Below are 15,904 nucleotides of genomic sequence, written 5' to 3' on the forward strand. Positions count from 1 at the left end.
CCTTACTTTTTGGGGGTATTTTTTCCATCTCATCTTGTGCATCTGTTCTGCTTTTTCATTTTTGCTTTTTGTTTCTTTGCTATTTTCTTCCCCTCTGCCTGATGTTCTGCTTCCTGAAAAGCCACATGCTGTGGTGTGTGAGGGAGAGGCACTGAGGCTGGTCATCTCTCTGCGCTGACATCCCAGGATATACTAGCAGATTCCCTGCTCTTTCGTTGAGGGAGCTATATAGGAGAGAGAAGGGAAGAGGGAGAAAAGATTACCACCATGGGAGAATCCAGGTCAGAGACTGAGCAGTTGGGTGAAGAGGAGGTATGCAGGCAAGCAGGGACCTTTTAGTAAGAAATTTCCAAGAGGCTGCAGATGAGAGCTGTGGAGGTGACTGCTCTTTCAGTTGAGTCCACATTCCCTTTTGTGTTTTGCCCTTCTCAAGTGCTGCCGAGGTAGTCTCAGGTTTTGACTCAGACACTGCCTTTTTCTTTGTACCAGATGAGTCTTTGACACAGAAATTCTTTACAGTTTGTAGGCACTTATGCCATGAACCTGGGATATTGCTACTGATATGGTAGAGGGGCCCAGGGTGAGAGGTGGGGAAGAGCCTGGGCTGCTTGCTCCTAAGGATCCTGCTGGAATCACAGCACAGTACCTACAGTCCTGGGCCTCGACCCTCTCTGTGCTCTGCCTGCATCTGCTGTCTTGGCAGATCTGCTTTCCACTCCATGCCTACCTACTTCTGCATTTTTATATTCATTCTTAGGGGAGCAAAAGCTTTGTAACCTTTGCCTTCCTGCCCTCCTCTTTCTTACCTTTCACCTAAGAATCACATCCTAACAGATCTGCTTAGCCACTGGATTTAAAGCACTTTTTGTCCCTTGCCAACAGGTTCCCCATGCTGCAGCAGCCCCAGCACCTGCCCCGTGTCCCAGGACTCCCACCAGCTGCCCTCTCCGTGTTCCCTTCCAGCTGCTCACTGGCACGGCTGTGTCCATCCCATTGGCACATGCTGGTCTCAGTAGATCCTTGTTCCTAAAAGTTACCCTGAGTGAGTGCTCAGATGATGGCTTCATCCTAGATTTCCAGGTGCTACCACAACTTAAATCTTCAGTATATGCAATTTTCCTTTACATATGCAGTTCGTTTCAGCCAATGGAGGAGACAGCACTGCTGTTCAAGTGGAAGGCCTCCAGCCTCCCTCCTTCTATGACACTTTCTCTTTGGGAAATTCTCCTTGATCACAGACCCCTGTGCTCTTGTCTGGTGTTGGGAATCAGGAAATAGGGGCAGCACCAAGCCTTTCCACTTACAGCATTTCCTTCTACTTGCTGGGGAGCAGAAAAGGGCTGTTTAAAGAGCTTGTTTTCTGAGCAAGTTGGAGTTGCAGAGTAGAGGCAATTGATGTTCCTTTAACTTGGGAAGCACATGGTGAGGAAAAGGTAATTTCTGAAGCCTGGGGACTTGGATTTTTCCTCACAGAAACCCTGTGTTGTCAACTGCAGACAAGAAACCACCGGTAATGTGCCAGTAAACAGACTAGGAAGCATCTGCCTTGCATTTCAATAGCATAAGCTTGACATTTCACCTCTGACTGTTTCTTTCTTTAGCTCCTTAACATTTGGTCTTTACAGAAATGCTTCAGCTAACTTGACATGCTTCAGCTCACAAAATGACCGTCTGGTCTCTAGAGACTGTCTTAAGGGGTCTCACACATCATGGGGGAGCTGAGTGTTGCCCCCATGTTCAACACTTGGAGGCTGTCCCAGTGCAAGGGTGGGTGGGAGCCTTCATGGGGGTTTCCAGCAGCACAGCAGGAAAGGTGAAAGCAAAACTGGTAGCTCCAGCAGACCAGTCCAGACCTCGCTTCCATCTCCACATCCCCAGTGGAACTCTAGATATAAACCAGAATCTGGACTAAATGGGTGTTTTGACTGCTGTGTTTTGTGCCTGATGTGCTTTGTGCAGGCTGTTAATGGCCAGGCTGTATGTACGTCAGGCAAAACACAGACCTTCTTAAGCCCCAGATTTGGGCATCTAACTTGGTGTAATAATTCAGCAGCATTTGTACTGCAAGTGCAGTGTGTGTATAGATGTACCTCCGTTTTTCCTGATGACCACTGAGGGTCAATTTTATTTTTGGTTAATTCGGACAGAATGCTTGAGCTGGAGGACAGGGAGCAGTGAGAGCTCCCTCTGCTGTCTGTGAGCTTTCAGATTCCCAACTAGTTCGGTCCCCACTCAGATTAAGTATTTTGCCAGGGTGGAGATGATGTTGGAAGCTGTCCAGCCTATAGATGACTCTGCAAAGGACCCATATAAAATACAATTATTGCTGTTAATATGCAGGGCACAGTGCATCTCAGAGCACCCTGTGAGTATCTCTGCGGGCTTCGGTCGCAGCCTGTGTGTGCACATGAATTTGGGTTTGGACCCAGTGTAATATACCATTGAGAAGGGACAGACATTGCAGTTTTGGTGTTCAGCAGAGGATGGACTAGACTGGGGGACACTCATGCAAGAGGTCCAACCTGATTAGGTAACACCTGTGCTGTGTCATCCTGTGGGAGGCCAGAGGGAATAAAACCCTGTCCAGTTTTGGGTAGAAAGCTCAGGTCTGTAAAGCAGGTTGTTCTGTTGAGTTCTCTGGTCATTTACTTCAGGCAAGTTTTCCCACTCTTAAATGAGACAGTGATGGAGACTCAACTGTCTTCACCAAGATACTCCTCCCTAGGGTGACACTATTTGACTCAGCATTAGGTCTAAGGCCCTTAGGGAGGTACTAAGAAGTCTGGTGGGAAGAGGGCACAAAGCATTTTTAAAAGCAGTTAAGCAACATAAAAGCAAAAGTGCCTCTAAATTACTCTGAAAGTTGGCCTTATTAAGGTTATTAACCCAGGTCCTTATTTGTTCTGGTGTAGCCTGGAAACATTCTGGCTGGTTGAACTGGACAGTGCCTTGCCAGAGTGCTTGCAGCAAGCTGGCTGGAAACTCTTCTCTTGGCCTTGAACGGGTCAGTATGGCCTCTCACTTCATGTTTATGAGGCTTTCTTTTTCTTTTGGAGGGTCTTCCCCTCAGCTCTCTCTCTATGCAGACAACATTCTGGAACTGTGCTCAGGAAGACATTAGTGTGTTTCTCAGCTGTAACATAATCGATCCTTTGTTATGGTACTTCAGTTAGGTGCCCCTGAAGGGTGAGCAGCTCTGGTCAGGAGCAACAAGATGTTCTCACTCTGGCTGTTCACTGGCCTGGCAACACATAAAAGTGCTATTTTTCTTCACCTCAGTTAAACTGTTAACATGTCCCAGCATGTACAAGACGTGGAAGCTCAATAAACCCAAGGGGCTCATTGTTAAACAAGGTAAGTCATCCTAAGAGGCTGGGTATTAGGTGGCTTTCAATGCTTCCCTCTGTTTGTCAAGGATCAGACAGTGAGGTGATGTGGCAGAACAGTCCATAGCATGAATGGAAAACACTGTGTTCCAGTTCTCTGTAAAGGCTCAAGAATAGCTGCCTCGGTGCTTCCTGTGTCTGGTTGATGCTGAACCATCAAAGAGATTTTTTCTGTGGGTTAAATTGAGCTCTCTGCATTTAAGAAGGGAAATGGTCTTAAATACTTCTTTTGCTGTTAAGTTTGGCCCTTGCTTTGCTAGCGGCTGTACACATTGAACAAGCTAAAAAAGAATACAATGTAAAAAAATTAGACATAGAAAGAAGACAAAGGAATAACAGAAAAAGCAAGCACCAGTTGGACCATGTGTCTGAGCTCATCCAGACCATATGGAAGCTGTGAATTTTAAACAGGCAACTGAGGGACAAAATGGTAGTCATTTTAGTTTTGTTTGAGTGTATGGAAGTGAGAACATACAAGTAGGTCAAGCATACATGGGTGAAGGAAGCTAAAATCAGAGGCAGGAGGAAAGCGTGGGATGTGGAGGTTTGAACTGGGAAGGGTTATTGCCTGGGACAGGAATATTTTGTCTAATGCATAAGGAGATGGAAAGGTGAAGAAAGGCCACAGGCATACTAATTATTTGCAAATTGCACTATGTCATCTTTCCCTCTGCCCAGCTTTAGCCATTGTTTGGTGCAGGCAGCAATACATGTGCATGCTACATCCATCCATCTTCATGATAGCTGGGTTAAATTGCACAATCGTCATGAATACCATTTGCTTGCAGGCAACTCTTATTGCTGCTTCCAGTCTCTGTCCAGTAATCTGTGCCTTCAGGGTCCAGGCACTAACTGTGGTCAGTCAGAGGGTATTTTTATGCTGCTGCTTCTCTCACCTTTTTATTCCATCATTCTGCTAAATGACTGTGTTGTAAATAAGCATTCTTCTAGGACTGATAATTCAAGATCTTGTGATTCAGCATGACTAGAGAATGGTTCTTTGTACCTGTAAGAAGTGAGGAATCTGGGGAGAACTTCCTCACCAAAAACTACAGCTTTGTGTACACAAAGCTTCCCAGGCAGTTTGGAGGTGGTTTCTAAAGAGGACTTGCCTACAGTGGAAAATTACGCTGTGTTAGAAGAAAGCTTTGAAGACCTGTAATAGTTAACATGAAATCAAGCACATAACATGAACAGAGAAGCATGGACCAGCAGATGTGATAGTTAGCGTATCACGTTTTTGTACACTGAATGCAATGTCCAAGGGAATCTCTTAAGTGTTGCAATTCCTCAGGACCACAGCCTAACTTGGTGTTGTTTTGCAATGCTGAGCAGCCCTTTGGTGTAATTGCTTCTTCCCTCCTGAAGCCTGAACATCTGGATTTATGGCGACAAAAGCAATCCAGTGAGGAAGGAAATGAAAAATGGCACCCCTGTGTATTAGAAAAGAGGCTGAATATGGTCTGAGTCACAGCACATGTAAGAGACACTCTGGCATCCCCCAACTGTCCCATCCCACAATAACATACCACTGCTGCTCTCCTCTGTTGGGAACTGCTGCTGCTCACGGTGACTGCTCCTCGGCGTGAACATCTTTAAAAGCCCCTCTGCCATCATCTGTAAATGGTGATCCACCAGCCACTCTCCATGGGAACTACTGATATTAACCTCTACCATTCTGTCCTAGCATCAGTTCATTCATTAACTTTCTATGGTTTAGGTGCACATCTGTTAATTTTCACCTTCCACTGCCCACCTCTCTGGGGAGAACATATGACCCTTGTGTTACAGGATCATAAAAAACTATAGCTGGAGGGGATGCAGCAGTAGTAGAGATGAACGCTGTCCTCCTGGGACAGTCAGGAATTTTGGTGCCTCCTGAAGGAGCCATGTGGACCCTACTCGCACACCTTCACCTCTGTTTGAAGTGCCTGATAATGCTCTGCTGAGTCAGGGTGAGGAGGGGAAGATGGAGGGGTAGGTACAGCATATATGTGCTCTTCACTGATTTTTTTGATTAACACAAGAGAAGGAGGCTGTGCTAGAGGGGCTTCCCAGGGCACAGCTGGCTTGGTGGAGGCTTTTAAAAATTATTTTATTTTACTCAGCTCCTGGGATGTTTGTGAGTGACATGCTTGTGACTGCTTCCCATTGTGGAACAAAAGATGTAAAAGGCGAATAAGCAGGTAGTAAAACATGGCTATGAGGCTTTTGCAGGCTCCCTTTTGCTCTGGAGATGAATCAAGTAGTGTGTGTGTTGGGGGGAAGATGTTTTGTAGCGTTGCCTTTTGCCAAGTTGTGCCTTTTTTTTGCTGCCACTGATAAAGAAAAAAAAAAGCTCCTTTATTGTCACCGAGTGCTATGAATAGCCTGTTTGATCAGTTAGAGATTTGATTTGGTAAGGAGGCTCTGGGCTAGCAGTTTATGGGATAATGTGCTATCCCAGCTCTTTATCCCTGCATGCTCCAGTTATCCATCACACACCCCTGCCACAGTCACTCATTCCCTGTGCTCCTCTTTCTTACATCTGTGAGTTGACCGTGTCTTGCAGATGATCTGTCCAGGGAGCGTGTGTTATGTTTCCCTCCTGTTCACATGGCTCTGGGGATGGTTGTTCCCTCACCAGTTATTTCTGAGATCCTGTGAAAATGTAGGGCATGAGGTAAGTGGAAATCTCCAGGCATGCAAATGAAGAGGGCTACGTATTGTTTCCAAAAACATTTCCTTCTGGTGTGTAGAAAGAAGGACCCCTTGTTCAGGGTCTTTCTCACCCAGAGTTGCTTCTTGGAGAAAAGCAAGAGCTAGTACTCATATTGTTCTAGTGAATTTAAGTATTCTCCCAGGAGATCCTACATGTCTTTGTAGGCTCATTTGTTTGTCTGTTGGCTGTCTCCATCCCTGTTGGTGCTTTCCTCTCTTTCTTCTCCCATTGCTTCTACCCCGACCAACTTTAAACGCCATCTTTTGAGTAATCTTTGTTGACACAAGCTGCCTTGGTTGTAGTTGCTGCAGGGGTTGGGAAGGCTCCTCAAGCAAGGAATGTTCAGTCCTTGGGGTCATGGAAACCAGCCAGGAATTTCTGCTCTCCCATTCCCAGGGGCATGAGGATCCTGCAGAGGAAAACCAAAGGTGACCATTTCCTCAGTTTAAATGTCATTGACCTGAATTGGAGATGTTTTCCAAGATCAAGAGAGCAGTTTTGGAAATATGACTGGTATCTTGATGGAGGAGAAGTGATCATTTCAAATTATAGAGATCTTTAGTACAATATAGGAAGTTGTCATTTGGAAAAAAAAAAAAAAGCATCAGGCACTGTCTCTTTCAAGCCCTCAGAGTCTACACACACACACACACACACACACACACACACACACACTTAATACATTTGTGAGGCTTGTTCAGTGACAGATCTGGATATTAAATGGCCAAGTATTATTTCTTGCATGTATGGACACAAAATATCAAGGTAGGCTAAAAAGTTAGCTATAAGCCATATGATCACTAAGGATAGTGTGTTACTCAGAAGAAGAAAGGAGGTGACACTGGGACTAAAGCTATATCTTTTCTGTAAGGCTGATATCTTAACAGCTCTCATGGGAGGAAGGACATATTCAACCTAATAGGATAATGGAATAATATGTTGAACATATCGGCTTTGACACAGACCAGCTGGTGGCTGTAGACACAAATAACGTAAGGAAAACAAATTTGAAATGTTTCAGGAAATGGCTATATGCATGCAGTGCGGGGAGGGGGGTGTGGGCAAAGGAGGTGTAGTGCTTGCTGCAGGCCAGACCAAATGTTTCTGGGCTGGATGTTCCCCACCCCTGCTTTCAGCCTTCGTGGACCCCCTGTGATGACATCGTGGCCGCCCAGGAGTCTGCAGACCACAGGCTGAGAACCACTGATACAGGCAATATGATTCTTTTAGCACCTCTCTCAAGTCAAAAGTTGCTTATTGTGTCTTCAGGCAACTTGCAAGTCTGTTCTGTGCTTACAACCCAGCTGGCCAGATATCAGTATGCTTGTGACCACCACAATGGATGACTCCAGGTTCATGCTGCAGCGATTAGGAACAACATGACACGAAAGAGTATCAGCAATGTAAACTGCTATCAAGGCATTTGAAGATGCTGAAGATACCTAAGATCTTGAAGAAACCAATCAGTCCTCCATTGTCCCCTTGGTCACCGCAGATCCACTCGCCCTGGCACACATGTGCACTCTCTCTCCTTTAAAGGTCTTTAGCTCCTGCCATTACAAGTCAGCAAGCATTCGTATGTGCTCAAGCAGAAGGACAGTAGAATATGTTACACTCTTCATAAACGCAGCTTCCTTCTTCCTCGTTTGCCAGCAGCATGTCAGCAGCAAGTCTCCCTTTCTTTTTCAAGAATGGCTTTGGTAAAAGGTACACTAATGAGATATACTCCACTGAAGAGTTATTTCTGGCACAAACAGAGCTGGAAGGAAGTCAGCATTACATACAGACACTCTTTGGCCTGGGAAGGTCTGAGAACCCTTTAAATACTTGGCTCAGAAATTGCTCTTTTCCTTTTATCTAGGATATTTTTGCTTTCCTGTTAAGTTAATTAAACTTCTGTTTTGTCTTCCTCATGCCCTTTTGCCAGCATCTAGCCATTTCAAGAAGACACTAGTTCAATAACCATCATTTATAGTGTCATGCTTAGGTTACTACTGTTCGTTTGCCAAGTGCGGCTGCAACCGTCTGCCCAATTTCACATGTTGCTGTCAGCCAGATATTGGCCTTCAACTACACAAATGTGCCATTGAGGCTTCACAGTGTCCATTCCATGAGCTGTCCTTAAAAGATGGCATGGTTTGCCGTCTTCCCACTTCTCTGAAAAAAGGGCTTGTTAACACTGGGCAACTGATTTGGATTGCAGTGGAGTCTGCAGTTCAAGTGAAATATTACTTCTGGTTAGCATCTTGTATGGATATTCTCACTTTGGAATAAGAATATGTTACTTCAAAATAAATTCTAAAGCAGATCAAAATATTTTGAAGCAGAAGTTTCCAGGCTGGGTGTCAACATAAGTTCCTGTGTATAAACCCCCTGAATGCCTGAAATCTTAAGACTGTGCTCCTGAGTGTCTGGGGGTATGCATCAGCTCATTGGGCAAATTCAACTGAAGGGCTGAGTCCCACTTTTCCACTTCTTAGCACAAAACTGTGCTCTCACATCATGTTGCAGCAGTGTGATCCCACAGATGCCCCCTTTTTTCTTCCCTTCCCTGCCACTCAAGTCACACTGCAGCCCTAGTTACTTCTGGTCTGTGGGAACCGTGAGTTGAATAGCTGTAGTGAGAGAGACTGACAGGGAAGCATTTTAATATGGAGAATGTCTTTGGGCCAGCCCATGCAATTGGCCCTGGAGGTCCTGTTTTGATGGTGCCTGTATGTAGAGATCTAACAGGTTTTCCATAATAATCCTAGTGGTAGGAAGGATCTTATCCTTTGTGACAGAGACAGACCTTATTATAATTTCTTGGTTCACAGCTTGAATGCCTTCCCAGAAATGCAAGATGTTGACTGTTAGTAGATGTTGGTATTCCTTTCGTGCTGGCAAGTGTGAAACTAAAGATTAATGTGGCTCTTCATTGACTGCCCTGTGCAGGTTTTGACCTGCCTGAAGAATATTCAGTGCGTATCTTAAAAGTTACCCATGTGGCATTCCGTTCAGTGGGCAGGCTGTAGAAACAGCCCCCTTGCTGAGTTGCTTTGAATAACCTCAAACCCAAACCCACACAGCTGAGAGCCACAGTGGTTTATTGAATCATTTAATGCTACTTTGTTGCTGGCCAAGCTGTTACCCAAAGCTGTCTCACCTAGAAAATAATGGAGTTTGGGCCATCTAATAGTCTCGCCTGAAACAATTTACTGTTTTTTGCATGAAGTAATTTTTTTGTGATTTTTTTTTTTTTTTTTTAATTTTTTTTTTAAGGGCAATATAAGGCTTCTGTATTTTGCATTTGGTTTTAACTTGGATGGCACTGAGATAGCTTTTTGGGATTACTTTACACTCAAATCCTTTATAGAGAGCTAAATGACTGAAAATTGTCCTTTTCAGAATCTCAGATAAATTCCCATTACTTTCTATAAGATATCCTTATCAACCCTATCAAACGCTTTTTCAAAGTTCATAGAATTCACAGAGCTTCCACTCCAAGGGGAACTCCTTGAGGATTTTCAAGTTAGCCATGTGATAAATTCAAGACCATCTTTCTCAAAATCAGATTATTCAATCTCAGATTAAATATTTGCTAATTCCATTCTCTAACAATATTCTTGACAGGAATCTGGCAGTATAGAAACATCGTGTTCCAGAGTTTGCCTCATCTATCCAGATCTTACACTTCAAAATATCTAATTTCTCCAAGGATTGAAACAAAAGATCTTTCTCCTACTACAAGGGGAGGGACATCTTCCTCTTCCCAGATTGCACCTAAAATTCATTCATTTTGGTATAGACTACTACCCGCTTTGATGAAGGATTAGAACACTATTTATAGTAGGTGCTTAAAGACCGGGCTTCCTGAACCCGTGGAAAACAAATGCGCCAGATTTTATTCTTTTGTTCTTTTAATAAACTGTCCGTGAGATTCTTCCCCTCCCCTCCTTTCCTGCTGGTTTACTTGCATTCTTATATGTTCAGTGTTTTTCTCTTCTGTCTTTGTTCCAGTTTATCAGCAATTTACACACAGTTGTTTCCCAGACTCCACGATTTCAACAGCAAAAATAACACTGACCTTTTGAGCCCATGAGCAATCTTGGTGGTGGTAATTTAGCAGAAAGTTACAGTAATGAACAAGAATGCTGCTCTTAAATGTTAGGTCATTAAATGTGTTTTATAAGTGTTTATTACTTCTTTAATGCACTTCCTGTGCACCAGGGAGATAGCCGTATTCCAAGGAAAAATTAAATTTCTAATTGGCAAAAATGGTCAATTTGTGACTCTCTTCTGGTTTAAAGATATGTTTCCAGGTGTGATTTAGTCAAAGCAAGCACAGGGAATATTTCTAGCTAGAAAGACAACAGCATTAACAACAGAAGGACTCTTCCAAAGGTACGTTAACTCTTTGAAAACTGTGAGCTGGGCTTTTCTTGTGGGAGGGAGGTGAGGAGGGAGGGGAAGGTGACTGAAAACTTACATTTCACTCCACAAACTTGGGGCTAGTTAGGGGCTGCTTTGGTTCCAGGCATGTCTGAGAGCAAACAAAATGTACTGTCAATAATAAACTTCCACAGTTTTCAGCCACTTCCCTTCACCCAGCACTGAGAACTGCAGGAAGCCAAAAGCAGATGACACAAAGCCAACTGTATGAGGTTTATAATTTGCCTCTCCTACTCTACAGGTGATTGTAGCTGTGGCTTTTGCAGAGTCCACAGAAAAGGCAGGGAATCTAAATGCAGACCGAATTTTTCATCTGTATCAAAACCCTCAACTTCTCCTTGGCTTAAGTTTATGTACAGACCCATTTCTAAAACTGATAAGAATACTCATAAGTATTTAAGTAGAACTAGAAAAAGAGCTTTGTCTGTAACCAGTGTAAGGGCAAAAAACCCTGCCCCAAACCCCAAAAAAACCCACCAAAGTTGTTATTAGCAAGAGGTCATGGTACAAATGAGTGACTTTAAAACAGAGAATGTTGGTTTTCCTTTATCCCAGCACCCTTAAAGCTCATTTGTCTCAATGTATAAACAAAAGCAGGACAGAAAGGAAGTTTACCAACTGTCCTTCTTTTAGCTGTGTATTAAGTATCTTCCCTCTATATTCTAGACCTGTCTCCTCTCTTACAACTTTTATTATGATAATTGCCCTTCACTGCCTGTCTATTACACTCAAAATTTTTTGAATCAGGTGTGTTCCAAGATGCTTGTTTTGTATCTCCTTATGAAGCCAGGGAATTGGTATTTGAGGTGAAGCAATGTAAAGATCTATTTCAGTGATCTATTTTGCAGTACAATTCAGTACTTTATTTTGTGGCTACTGGAAAAGGACAGTGTAGAACGTCATTTTAAAGGGTGTTGCAGCATCTAGAAAGCAAGCTTAGACAGAGCATCAATATCATGTGGCCTTGCAGGACACACCTGGGTCCACGTCCACCTAAATCCCTTGAGAAGTGTTAATAAGAAGCAGCATGACCCTGTGGGTGATCTGAGACAGTTATTGCATTAGGGACATGAGTTATGAATTTATTTAGCTGCTCTGGGGAACTCTGTGTGACCCATTTCGAGGAACAACAGAAGAAAGTGTCTGGAAACATGATTCGCATGATAGGAGCAGGGTTTGTAAGAAGCTGGGTGTTTCAGAGGGAGTGCATGTACACACCACTAAGTTAAGAAGGAAAGACAAAAATGCTGCCTCTACAGTCCTGCCTACTGGCTCTGATACGTGATGCTGTTCAGCCTTTGCTCCTATCTTGGGTTACAGTGGAAAGACTTTGTTTGTTTGTTTAAATCTTTTCTTGGGTCTTTCCCAATTTTAGCCTGAACTTTAGATATTAGTCTCTTAAATTTATTCTCCAGGGTGCTTCTGACTAATGCCAGGGTGCTATTGTGGGCTTTTACAGGAACTCTTGGGAACAGTCTTGCAGCACAGAGTGTGTGGACCAGTATTATCAAATGCCAGTTTTAGCTCTGAGATGGTATCTGTGCAACACAGGGTTTCAACACAGAAGCACACAAGAACTGCTTTCAGTTCAGATTACACTGTGTGGTCCTGACTTCCATATCTGACTTTCTGGACCACCCTGACTGTAGGCAATAGAGATGAAAAGCACACACACTTCAGAACTGTTTTGTAGGAATTTTCCCTCATTTTGAAGAACTTTTGTTCCCTAAAATACTTATTTTCCTCTAAGCCAGTTATTACACCCTGGGTTCATATCAAAAGGTTCAGCTATTTCCCAAAATAATTACTTGGTCCAGGTAATGCAGAACTGGGAAGAAGTTTACAGCAGAGGTTTGAAGAAGTCAAAACCAGAACTGGGATCTGGATTCAAGCATCATACTTAACAGATAATTGGAATGACTGAGGTGGAACATTTAGACTTAAACCCAAGCTCTCTAATATGCTTTGTCTGGGATATGGAAGGCATCTTCCTTTATTAGGTTACTTTCCTGCTCAACATAACATTTTGTGCTTTGAAGGTTTATTGCGTTGGCTAGAGTTATACCTTTATATACGCGTAGTCCCTATGGAATAGCCTGATCTCCTTTCATCATTATTAGTAATTCTAGGCTTGTCATTTCCTATTCACGCACTCTGAACCTCACTGCGTTGTTGCAGGATGGTTGATATGGTGCACAGGAAATGTACTGTTTTTTCAGGTCTCGACTGTTTGTGAGTATTCTTTTCAGGGGCTTCAATTTTATTGCTATGAAGTCCATTTCCTACATGTAGTACAATTTACTAAATTACAAACAAACAAGGCACCAATAGAGAAGTCAGTGAAAGTTCACACTAAGAATAGAAGCTTGAAGAGAAAAGTTCAGTTATGTGACCTTCTTCAGGAGCTGGATACAAAATAGACCTGATGTTTTTCCCTTTAATTTGCAGTCCAGGCAGAAAAGAACTTGCACAGTTCCCAGAGAAACTCAGGCCCTTCTGTTTGTTTCTACGAATCCTCCAGAAATGCTTTATCTGTTGACATCCTGGGTATGCTGATACAGAAAAGAACTTACATGGTCTCTGAATTTCCCTCCTGTATTGTCAGCTGTTTTTCACATTGATCTCCCGTTCTGCAGTGTTTAAAGATCTGCCAGCCATGAACAGACTGAGATGTTACTGATATGGACCTTTAAAATTGGCCATTAAAGCAATTAGGATCATCAGATGAAAAATACCATCTAAGTATCAGTCACGGCTTACCATTGCCCTTCAGAAATGTGTTTGGGAAAGAAAAATAATTCCTAAGAACAGGTTTTTAGGCCATTGGACATGAACAGGGAAATGCTACACTGATGGGTACAGGGCAAACACTTACACATTGTACTATCTATCCAGACTATTAAAAAGTTCCTTCCTTTCAAATAATGGGGAGTTTGATTCTCCTTCGGATTCACCATTTTTTGCTTTATAACATACTATCATTCTTGCTTTTAGGTTATCTTGAAAATTCCCCCAAAGATTAAAGGATTTTCCCCAGTTGCTGTCTAAAAGAGTTACCCCACTCTTTAGGAGCTACTCCAAAGAGTTCCTGCCCCTCACAAAGCAGCAGAGCAGCATGTCTGCCTTGGTGCTCTTGGCATACAGAGTATCGCTGCAAGTTTTTGGGTTAAAAAGGGTGGATTAGAGCAAAAGAATCACATATCTCAAAATGCCTTGATGAAACCAGACTATCCCTGGACACTTTCTGTTTAAAGTTAAATATTAGACACTCTCTTACGGACATTCTTTTTTTTAATTTAGCATAAAAGGCTTAATATTTAACTCAAAATACCCAACAACTGCGAATGCTAAGTGCTGAATGTTGTTACATCCTCCAGAAGATACATAAAGCAGTGCTTAAACTGCGTGTGATATATTTAGACAAGTGTACCATCCCTGGACTTAATGCTTCATCTGAATGACAAAACCAGATGCCATGCTGTGAATTTCAGCTGCGTTTTGAAGAAGACATAGACAATAGTTCAGTGGGAATAACTGGTTTAAACGGGGTGTCCACTTGGTACCTGCAGATGGAAATATCCTTTATTTAGACCTTTTTTTTGGTTCCAGATTAAGGTCTTAATTTGTTCAGTCCTTTATCTGACATTAACATTGGTTTTGGGTTGAATATCCAATTATATTTGGCCTCAAATCCATGTTAAAGACAAGATTATTTTTTATTACTGGCTCCTGTTCAGTCTTACTGTAACTAAAATGGGCACACACATATCCACTGCCATCTGATGACCTCCTATTCCTAAGACTTTTTGTGAAGGGTATTGTTATAAAAAGCACCTAAAGGTGTTCTGCTTTTAGATGAGGGTGAGGAGTTGGTCCAGAAGTGACAGGTAGCCATGAGCTGCCACATTTCACAGAACCACAGAATCGTCCAGGTTGGAAAAGCCCTTGAAGATCATCCAGTCCAACCATTAACCTCACACTGACAGATCCCAACTTCACCAGATCCCTCAGCGCTGGGTCAACCTTGCTCTTAAACCCCTCCAGGGATGGGCACTCCACCACCTCCCTGGGCAGCCCCTCCCAGTGTCTAACAACCCCTTCTGTAAAGAATGCTTCCTAGTATCTAGTCTAAACCTTCCCTGGTGCAACTTGAGGCCATTCCCTCTTGTCCTATCGCATATTACTTGGTTACAGACTCATCCCCAGGTCTCTGCAGCCTCCTTTCAGGGAGCTGTAGAGGACTGAACCTCTAATTCAAGCTCTTTAACCCTTTGGGGCATCTCAGGGTTAGCCGCCAGCGCACGGGCACACAACCCGACCGGCCCTGCGACAGCTGAAGGGAAGTGGCTGAAAACTGTGGAAGTTTATTATTGACAGTACATTTTGTTTGCTCTCAGACATGCCTGGAACCAAAGCAGCCCCTAACTAGCCCCAAGTTTGTGGAGTGAAATGTAAGTTTTCAGTCACCTTCCCCTCCCTCCTCACCTCCCTCCCACAAGAAAAGCCCAGCTCACAGTTTTCAAAGAGTTAACGTACCTTTGGAAGAGTCCTTCTGTTGTTAATGCTGTTGTCTTTCTAGCTAGAAATATTCCCTGTGCTTGCTTTGACTAAATCACACCTGGAAACATATCTTTAAACCAGAAGAGAGTCACAAATTGACCATTTTTGCCAATTAGAAATTTAATTTTTCCTTGGAATACGGCTATCTCCCTGGTGCACAGGAAGTGCATTAAAGAAGTAATAAACACTTATAAAACACATTTAATGACCTAACATTTAAGAGCAGCATTCTTGTTCATTACTGTAACTTTCTGCTAAATTACCACCACCAAGATTGCTCATGGGCTCAAAAGGTCAGTGTTATTTTTGCTGTTGAAATCGTGGAGTCTGGGAAACAACTGTGTGTAAATTGCTGATAAACTGGAACAAAGACAGAAGAGAAAAACACTGAACATATAAGAATGCAAGTAAACCAGCAGGAAAGGAGGGGAGGGGAAGAATCTCACGGACAGTTTATTAAAAGAACAAAAGAATAAAATCTGGCGCATTTGTTTTCCACGGGTTCAGGAAGCCCGGTCTTTAAGCACCTACTATAAATAGTGTTCTAATCCTTCATCAAAGCGGGTAGTAGTCTATACCAAAATGAATGAATTTTAGGTGCAATCTGGGAAGAGGAAGATGTCCCTCCCCTTGTAGTAGGAGAAAGATCTTTTGTTTCAATCCTTGGAGAAATTAGATATTTTGAAGTGTAAGATCTGGATAGATGAGGCAAACTCTGGAACACGATGTTTCTATACTGCCAGATTCCTGTCAAGAATATTGTTAGAGAATGGAATTAGCAAATATTTAATCTGAGATTGAATAATCTGATTTTGAGAAAGATGGT

At 42.9% G+C, this 15,904-nt stretch overlaps 1 protein-coding gene across 1 annotated transcript in view; it reads left to right on the forward strand.

Moving 5' to 3' along the window:
* The first annotated feature begins 301 nt into the window (after nucleotides 1-301).
* The window catches only part of UPB1 (beta-ureidopropionase 1), a 33,251-nt gene continuing 17,648 nt past the window's right edge, over nucleotides 302-15,904 (forward strand). Inside the window, exons 1-2 of the mRNA XM_026859823.1 lie at nucleotides 302-312; nucleotides 5,856-6,048. Of these exons, the coding sequence (XP_026715624.1) occupies nucleotides 5,938-6,048 (111 nt within the window). The 5' untranslated portion in view covers nucleotides 302-312; nucleotides 5,856-5,937. The remainder of the gene's footprint in view (nucleotides 313-5,855; nucleotides 6,049-15,904) is intronic.

This window comes from Athene cunicularia (genome assembly GCF_003259725.1).
Source record: "Athene cunicularia isolate RWA chromosome 15 unlocalized genomic scaffold, athCun1 chr15_part1, whole genome shotgun sequence".
Lineage (NCBI taxonomy): Eukaryota > Metazoa > Chordata > Aves > Strigiformes > Strigidae > Athene > Athene cunicularia.